This window comes from Odontesthes bonariensis, chromosome 12 (genome assembly GCF_027942865.1).
Source record: "Odontesthes bonariensis isolate fOdoBon6 chromosome 12, fOdoBon6.hap1, whole genome shotgun sequence".
In the NCBI taxonomy this organism is placed as follows: domain Eukaryota; kingdom Metazoa; phylum Chordata; class Actinopteri; order Atheriniformes; family Atherinopsidae; genus Odontesthes; species Odontesthes bonariensis.
In genome coordinates this window covers 10,729,391-10,738,677 of record NC_134517.1, presented here as the reverse complement: position 1 = coordinate 10,738,677, position 9,287 = coordinate 10,729,391, and the positions used below count along the sequence as shown (strand labels likewise).

The 9,287-nt window shown below is 43.1% G+C and overlaps 1 protein-coding gene across 1 annotated transcript; it reads left to right on the top strand.

Moving 5' to 3' along the window:
- Window positions 1-6,453: 6,453 nt before the first annotated feature.
- On the top strand, window positions 6,454-7,764 carry LOC142395938 (paraneoplastic antigen Ma1-like). The gene has a single exon (XM_075478488.1). The coding sequence runs from the start codon at window positions 6,454-6,456 to the stop codon at window positions 7,762-7,764; it is 1,311 nt and encodes a 436-aa protein (XP_075334603.1).
- The last annotated feature ends 1,523 nt before the right edge of the window (window positions 7,765-9,287 follow it).

Here is a 9,287-nt window from a genome sequence, read left to right as displayed (position 1 = left end):
TTATTTTACTCCTTCCCCTTCACACTGACATTAGAATGTGAGAGGACCTTATCTTTCCCCAGTATTAGATAATCTGTTTTATCATGACCTTTGTGTTGTAAAGAGTTATGAAAACCGTTATCTCATTCAAAATATGATTTTAATTTCACCATAGCTAGTAAACATGAATTGCTGCAAGGGACAATCAAACTTGCCAAAAAAATTCATAACAAGCCAAAGTGAGTCTATATATTTATCACGCCATTGTGGTTCCATCAGTTACATAAAAGAGAGGGGGGGGGGGGGGGGGGCTGGAGCCTATCCCAGCAGTGATGGGATGAGAGGCGTGGTGCACCCTAGACAGGCCGCCAGTCCAAACAAAACTGAAATAAGACAAGACAACCTGATCCAAGTAAAAGTAATAAAGACAAAACAAGAGAATAACTAAAAGATAAACGACTACAATGATTCAAACTAAAGAAATCTGATCACAAACCAATAACTAAAGACAAAAAAAACTGAGCTAAAACAAAAACTAACAAAGAACAAGAACAGCGAGCAGCCAAGAAGGAACCATGAACCCAGGTGTACGTTTCTCTAAATATTTAGCCTTTATCCAGTTCAACTCGCTGACACACACTTGTTCTGCATTAAGGTCGACTGAATGATGCTCTCTTGACATTTTATGCTGCGGAACTCATTTGGTACTTTTTATTTATTTATTTATTTTTATAAACAATATAAATACAATATAAATACAAAACACTAAATTAAATTAAATCAACCAATAAAAGAAAAGAAAAGGCAGAAAAGAGGAGGAGACAAGGAAAAATACAGAGAGAGAACAAAATCACAATTTCATTTCAATTGAAATTTTGCCTGGACAGAAGATACCTCACCAAACTAGACTTAAACATTTTGTAGGAGGATAAAAGCTTGAGACCTCTGTCTGGGGAGTTCCAGAGCTGGGGACCATGGAATTTGATAAAACATTTATGTCTGGAAGTTCTACAAAGAGGTAAAAGAAAGTTGTTCTGACCACTTACTAAATATGAGTGAATATCTGATGATAACAAGAAGAACGTATGAAAAGTGCCTGGAAACTTGATGCCTAGAAGACAGATTTTGATTAAAAGTTCTGTAATTCATTTGTGTGACATACTTCAATTGATCTTAAAATAATGGGGAAAATACTGCTGCAGGGTGACACGTGTAAACACAATTGTAAAAGTTGTGTTTTTTTCCTTATGGTAAAACTAACACTGCACATTCCAAGTTCTTCAAACCTACCAATAAGTGCAAGATAGAGACGCAGTTGTAACTTTCATGAGTCCAGAGTGTTTATGATCATCATAACACAGCTGCAGTAAAACAGTTTAACCTCCAATAAACGGATGTGATATTGATCTTAACTGCGTAACAGTTTTATGAGAGCTGAACATCATCGCTTTAAAAAGCTTGGCAGCTTGTGGATAACAGCAGTGCATGCTTTTACATGCCACAATGAAGAAACTGTTGTGGACTGTGTGTCTGCACGTTTTGTGTCTGTACAGTGGTGGCAGGAGCGGGGTGAATGGACACGAGGACTTTATGCTTCTTGAAGGTCCTCTGACAGAGCAGTTGGTCAAACGCTCTGAAAGGGGAGGGGGTGATGCCTTTGACTGCAGTCGTCCCATACCTCCTGGTTCGAAACAGTACTTTGAGCATCTCCAGAGTATAGGGGTGACCCACTTCAAAGTGCCACTATCATGGGCTCAACTCCTCCCCATAGGCCACCCCAGCCAGCCACAGCAAGCTGTGGTCAAATGTTATCAGATCCTTCTGCAGCAGCTGCTGGAGGTGGGCCTTCAGCCTCTAGTCATCCTTCATGGATCGACAGTTCCAGAATCTCTGAGATCAAGGTTTGGAGGCTGGGAGAGCCAGGGGCTGTTAGAAGCCTTTCAGCAGTATGCTGAGTTTGCCTTCCAGGAGTTTGCAGGACTGGCACGCTCATGGGTGACACTGAGTGACTTGGATGAAGTTTGGCATGATGGGCAGGCAGCAAATGCTCCCGGTCTTCTGCAAAATATCCTCGAGCTCAACAAGAACATTCATCTGATCTACCATCAACACTTTCCTGGAAAAGGTGAGCTAAATCAAGTGATTCATTGAACTGATGTTGTCATAAATCATTTGTTTGCACTTTTAAACTGTTGGATAGAATTTAGATTGTTATTATCAGGCATCTAAAGTATTGTTTGAATATTAAGTTAATGAATATATTGCCTTGTTGAAAGATTTTTAATATCTCCTTTAAAATTAAATTCATGGCAAACTGATATTGAAATCCTTCACCACTATGTGTATTGCACAGACAACACATATGTCATCATTGCCTATTTCAATAATTAATCCATGTGATATCAGTAAGGTAATATTGCATATATCTGTAACACACCTGAAATATTGGCTAAAGCCAAGTATGTGTTGATATGTTTTGGTGCACTAATATATGTTTTAAATAAGAGTTTTAATAAGCATCTAATGTAATGTATTGTATTTATAACATTGTAGACAACTTGTTATATGAACTTTTATTTCGTTGACGGAGTATTATAGCTTCCTATTGAGAATGAGAAGTCACGTGACTCCGGTCGGCCGGTCGGCCATGTTGGCAGAAGAATGTATTGGTTGCCAGGGGCAACGCCATTAACTTAACGGATATCCTCCCGCATTTGTCATTTCGGCAGGGCAGAGACGAATACAAAAGAAAGAAACAAAGCAAAGCAATGGAGAGAGATAAGGCGAAAGAAAAGGGACCTTGCAGGGACAAGCTTATTACAAGCGCAAAGCAGCGGTATTTGGAGAAACTGTCCAGCATCCAAAATATTGATCCTTACGAGCTCCCTGCAGCAGAATGGCACAGAGACCTGGACCAGTTACCTCCGTGCACATATATGGACATACTAGTCAATTATCTTGTCTTTGGTGTAAGTTACTACACTATGCAGGAGTTTAAAAGTCACAAATCTTTGGAATCGTACGAGACTTTCTCCTGTGGCTGGGTGCAGGACTTGGCCATCCACAAGCCTCCAGGTGGCTCTGGTGATGATAACAGCGCTGTACTGGCAAAGGTAAGGTTCTTGTCATGCGTTTTAGTGTGTTGTAATTACATTGTATTTAGACACTTCTTGACCAAAATGACAACGTAATTAACTGCGACTTGTTTTGTAAACACTAGATTAACGAGATGTTCAATGTACACAAACGTTTCCAATGTTTTGATGTATGCTAAAGCTTATGTTTAGGTATTTAGTTGTCATTTGATTTTAGCCCAACGACACATACTGTAGCAGGTTATTGTGTTGGGTGTTGGGGGCTGCAAAGTGAACAAACCAGTTCTGGGTTGGCTAGGGTACTTATGTGTGATTGCAAGGCGTACATTCCTGGTTAGATTTCAGCCATTAACATTTTGAATGCAAGGTGTACATGTCCTGGTTAGATTACAGCCATTATCAATGTGTCTAAAGTGTAGACTGTAACTTGAAATAAATGCTTTTTACTGTTTAGTTTATTTCACTTTATTTATTTTACAGGTCCTGCATTCACGGAGACTCTGAGCCTCCACTTACCAGTCCAGTGGTATCACTTCAGTTGTGTGGGGCTTGTGGACAGACCCTCCGCTGACACGCCATGGTTTTGCTCTTCTTGTGCTGAATAGTGTTTCTTTGTTCTTTTGCACTAGTAACAGTATTATTTTATTATTGCTTGTTGTCAATGTTTACATGCTGGAAATTTTTATACTTTTTATTCTGAATGCACACATGTTCTTTTGCACTGTTAACTTTTCCTAGAGGTATATTGCATTCTGCACCTTGCGCCCTTATTCTTTTTTCCTGTTCTGTTAATAAACATTGTTAAGCCATATCAAGTTGTTTCAAGCATTTATTTCAAACAAATTAAAAGGTAATGAACAAGGCACTCAAACATTTATTTCAAACAAATTAAAAAGTAATGAACAACGAGGAATGAACTCAAACAACACTTTTGCACATGTTCGTTAAGGCACAGCAAACAGTGACAATCTTATCTAAAGGCATTAGGTTTTCACCCTCACATTTGAGCAGCATGTGCAGAAGGTACAGTTGAATGTAAAAAGCTGAATTTGTCCAGCCAGCGTGGTTCTCCAACATCTCATATGATGGCTTACCTACAACAGAATAAATAGTTTATGAAAAAAACCTATGCAATCAATGGCAAACCCATCACAGAACACATGCAAAATAAAGATACAGACTGAGAGGGTAACGCTGCTCATGGTATGACGAAAGGGCTGAAGGGGTACACATTAACACATTAGCCACATTAGGGGGTAGTTAACATTAATTTTCGAAGAGGCAACAGTTTGCAAATAGAGCATTTTTGAAGAGGCAACAGTTCGCTAGTTAGCTAGCTAGGCAGCAACGTCAGGTGCACTTCAGGGTTTGCAACAACATAAAGTAACTTCGTAGCTTTAAGAGACAACAACATAAAGAGATTTTTAGATAACGTACCGAGTGAAAATGTAGAGAACACACTCTCATCGACGGAGGGGTGCAATCGAAAGTAAGGTCCAGCCAGCCAGGCAACCCAGCGTCTCCTCGTCAGGTCAGACGCCTGCTCTCCCTGTTGCTGCGTCCATTTAGGAAACCGAAAAAAAATGTATTTCGTTGTTCCTATGTTTCCCAAACGTATTATGTGAGGTACTGGAACAGTTCTTCACACAGCAGTGATTTCCAGGCATGTTCTTGCAATTCCGCACTGTTTAAACTTACTGATTTAAAAACACACGCGTACAATGTAAACGAATGGAGAGAATGGCGTTTTCTCGCTGGCATTCTGCCAACATGGCGGATAGGGGCGGGGCTCTGTACTATGACGACAACTCCTCATTCTCAATACGGCCTGCTGTTCGGTTGACAGGGTTACCAGGTTGTCATGGGAACGGGGAGAGGAGCGTAGGAGGGGATTGTGAACGGGAGAGACATCTTTCGATACCGAGTTGGAAAAGAGTTTAATTAGTTATTTTTAAGTCAACATGTCAACTACAGACGTTTAGGAGAAAGAGCAGTTCGACACACTGTCTTTCTGTGTTCGTTTGGTTTCAGTTCATGAGTTATGTTTCGTTTGAGAAGTTTAGTTCACTTTCTACCATTTGACAGTTGGATACTTTCTACCGTTTGACACTGACAGTTGGATAATCTATCTAACGAACGGCCAACTACGGAGACTCCGCTAGCCTGTTAAGACCGGGTCGCGGGGTTAAGACCAACAGAGGAGGCTACTTCGTGTCAGAGAACCGTTACCTTGGATGGTCATGGAGTCGGTACTCGGGTGACATCGGTGGATGTTGCGTTTGTGGATACGAGGTGGATTACATTGTCGGCTGTCTGTGAGTAAGCGCTTCAGGTCAATAGACGGTATGAGCTCCATCGCGCGCCTTCAGGGTACCCACAATAACTTTGCTTAACCCCGGCCGGGTATTTTTCTTTTTCTTGTTTGTGTATGGTTTTGTCAGTGTCCTGCATTTCTTGCCATTGTGTTTGGGCTTATCATTTTCAACTGTGGGCTCAAATAAATGGTTATTAGTTTAATATAACTTACGTAATGTTTTACTCTGTTTTATTTATGTGTGATTTATCAACTAAAATATGAACAGTGTGTGTTAAATGAATCTCTGAGGTGTAATTCAGAGTGGGGGCTCGAGAGCACAACCTTAGAAAGCACAGCAGTCATCAGTAAACATTTCTACTGTTTACCCCTGGCCTCTGGTAAAGTGAGTAATCATCTCTAGACCGTAAATAGCTTAACGCCATACAATGCTGATGAGCAGGTTGGTTACACGTGGGGACTCTCGTCCGGGATTGAATTTGATTGCTGTGTTTTAAAGGTCAATGTGAATTTAATATTTCTAATATTTGATGTTTTAATGTTGCTATTTTAATGTGATAACAGTAGTAGTTTTACTGATATTACTGAATAAGTATACTATGTTGCATATACTATGTTGGAACTTTAATGTTTACGCTTAATTTTGCTATTTTGATCATTAGTGGTTTTATTGATACTACTGTGAGTATACTGTGTTGCATATACTATGTTGGAAATTTAATGTTTAAGTTTAATTTTGCTATTTTGATCATTAGTGATTTTACTGATACTACTGTGAGTATACTGTGTTGACCATTTGAAGAAAAATACTAGTATAAATTTACACTGTATTGAAATATGGAGGCTGAACAGGTAATTATTTGGTGTAAGGACAAGGGTATTGATTTCAAAAGAGCAATAGTGCTTAGTAATGTGTCAGTAAATGTTACTGATGAGGTTGTGTACAATACATTAGATAATGCACTAGTTTTTGGTAGGTCCAAAATCATAGGTCGGTTCCTGGCAGCTTGTGGTAGGAGTCAGTTAATTCTCCTTGAGATATCACAGGATGTCAGTGTAGTTCAGATGCCTGAGCAGGTAGCCCTTAATACTGAGGTGGCTCCCTGGGTGGTCAGTGTTGCTGCAGAAGCCTTGTCTATGAAGATTCCCCCAGAGGAAGATTTTGAAGCCAAGTTGAAAGCCTTCCTGGCTTATGAGGGAAGGACTGTCGCTGATGTGCAAGGCCTGTTAACCCCTTCCATGCCAACCCCTGCCATGCCTGCAGTGTCATTTCCTGCTATGCCCATGCCAGCCACGCCAAACCCTGCAATGCCATCGTCTGCCATGTTGCCACCAGCATCGTTAGACCTGAACGTGCAGCTCGTCAATGCCATCACCTCTCTAGTGGACAAATGTCATGCAGCCCCTGTGGAAAATCCAGTCCACCGAAAGCTTCGCGTGTTCTCAGGTATCAAGCCAACACCGCCTGGAGAAGAGGAATATGATGCTTGGGCAGAACAGATGACGCACCTGCTTGAGGAGTGGAAGTGTCCAGACCCCTTGAAGAAGCAGAAGATCGCTGAATGTCTTAAAGGGCCAGCAGCGGATATTGTGCGATGCTTGAGAGTGAGCAACCCCAGTTCAACGGCAGATGATTACCTAGCAGCACTGGAAACCGCATTTGGAACCACTGAGAGTGCCCTAGACTTCATGTTCAAGCTCCGAAACACCTTTCAGCTGCAAGGCGAAAAACTCTCAGCATATGTCCTCAGAATTGACAAGCTGCTGCATTCTGTGTTCCGAAAGGGGGGAATTCTGCTACGAGACATGGACAGGACCCGCATAGAGCAAGTTGCTCGGGGCGCACTGCCTAATGACTTGGTTGCTCTTCGCATCATGTTGGTGTACAAATTCAAGCCTCCACCCAGTTTCACTGAGCTGTTGCGTGAAGTGAGAGCAGAGGAGGCTCTGATATTTGAAAGGCCAGCTGCCAGTCATGTCGCGGTCTCTGCTATGGTAGCTCCTGTTGAGTACAGCACCCGCCCTGCTGCATTTTCTTGCCCCAGTCCCGTGCCTACTGAACCTGTCCCTTCTGTTGAGAGTCTGACAAAGGAGGTGCAACATCTGAAAAATGAGATGACACGCCTGCTCTCCTTCTCCGTTTCATCGCCCTCAGCAGCACCACCGTTGACCTCACAGAGACCCAGCCAAAGAGTTGAGGCAAGACTGGAGAGCACACCCAGAGCACGACAGGACCGAGTTAACGTTTTCTGTTACAAGTGTGGGGAAGATGGCCACTTCGCACGTGAATGCCAGAATGCAGAGAACCTCCGAAAAGTCAACCAGCGCCTCATAAAGCTCAGACGGCCGACGGGAAACTCCCCAGGGACCCAGTAAGGGAACAAACTGGTGTCCCGGTGATGACACGTTCCACAAAGTGCAAACCGCTGCAAGGACAGAAAGCTACGCTCCCAGCAGGCCTTGTTGGCCCTAGCTCAGTTGTCTCAGTTCGAATTGAAAACATATACGCCAAAGCTTTACTGGACAGTGGATCTCAAGTCACCCTCCTTTACCGCTCGTTCTACCACAAATACTTAAAGCACATACCATTGACTCCAATTCACTGCCTGGAGTTATGGGGACTCAGTGTTGAAGAATATCCCTATGATGGCTACTTGTGCTTAAGGCTGGAGTTCTGCAGTGACGTAGTGGGAGTGACTGAGACAGTTGAGGCACTTGTGCTGGTGTGTCCAGACCCGACCGTCAAAGGGGAGGCATCTATAATAGTTGGCACTAACACCTCTGTTGTAAAACGTCTTTTCAATTCCTGTAAATTAAAAGGAGAGGATTTCTTGATGACCATGAGAGTGCATCCTGAGATTAAAGAGGCATACAAGGTGTTCCAGAAAGCACCTGACGAGGGGGCAAAAATGAAGATGGGCACGGTGTGGCTCGCTGAGGCTAAGGAGAAGATAATACTCCCAGGTGCAACAGTGACCATCAGCGGTATCCCAAGATTCCCTCACACGCTTTTGGACACCCAGAGTGTGCTAGTAGAGCAGGCTGAAGAATCAAGTGTTCCTGATGAGCTCATGATACTTCCCATCCTCAAGAGTGCTGATGAGATCCAGAACCGTCGCATCACAGTCGTTGTCAGGAACATGTCGACTCGAGAAGTTAAGCTGAACAAAAGAATGCCCATTGCCCAGCTGTTCCCTGTGGATATTGTGAATAAAGGCCCCGCAACACAAAATGACTCCAATGAGCTGACTCCCGCTGCATTCAACTTCGCTGACTCTCCAGTGCCAAAAGAGTGGAAAGAGAGACTGTGCAGGAAGATGATGCAACGGAAAGAGGTCTTTTCCCAAGGAGAGTTTGATGTGGGCTGCGCAAAAACCACTGAACACACCATACGGGTGACAGAGGAGAAGCCATTCCGAGAGCGCTCCAGGCGTTTGCCCCCTGGTGATGTGGCTGACATGAGACAACACCTGGATCAACTCCTCAAAGCTGGCATCATCTCAGAGTCCAGAAGTTCGTATGCATCCCCCATTGTGGTAGTCAGAAAGAAAAATGGCACCATACGTATGTGTGTGGATTACAGGACTTTGAATCGACGTACTGTCCCTGACCAATACACAGTGCCAAGAATCGAGGACGCACTCACCTGCCTGAGTGGAAGCCAGTGGTTCAGCGTGCTTGATCTGAGGAGTGGCTACTATCAGATACCCCTAAGCGAAGCTGACACAGAAAAGACTGCTTTCATCTGTCCTGCTGGGTTCTACCAATTTGAGAGAATGCCACAAGGGATCTCTGGTGCCCCTGCCACATTCCAGCGTGCAATGGAAAGAACTGTGGGGGACATGAACCTGCTAGAAGTGCTGGTGTATCTTGATGACATTATAGTGTTCGGGAAAACA

Coding starts and splice junctions, on each gene's coding strand:
- LOC142395938 (XM_075478488.1), top strand. CDS start 6,454: ATGCCTGAGCAGGTAGCCCTTAATACTGAGGTGGCTCCCTGGGTGGTC.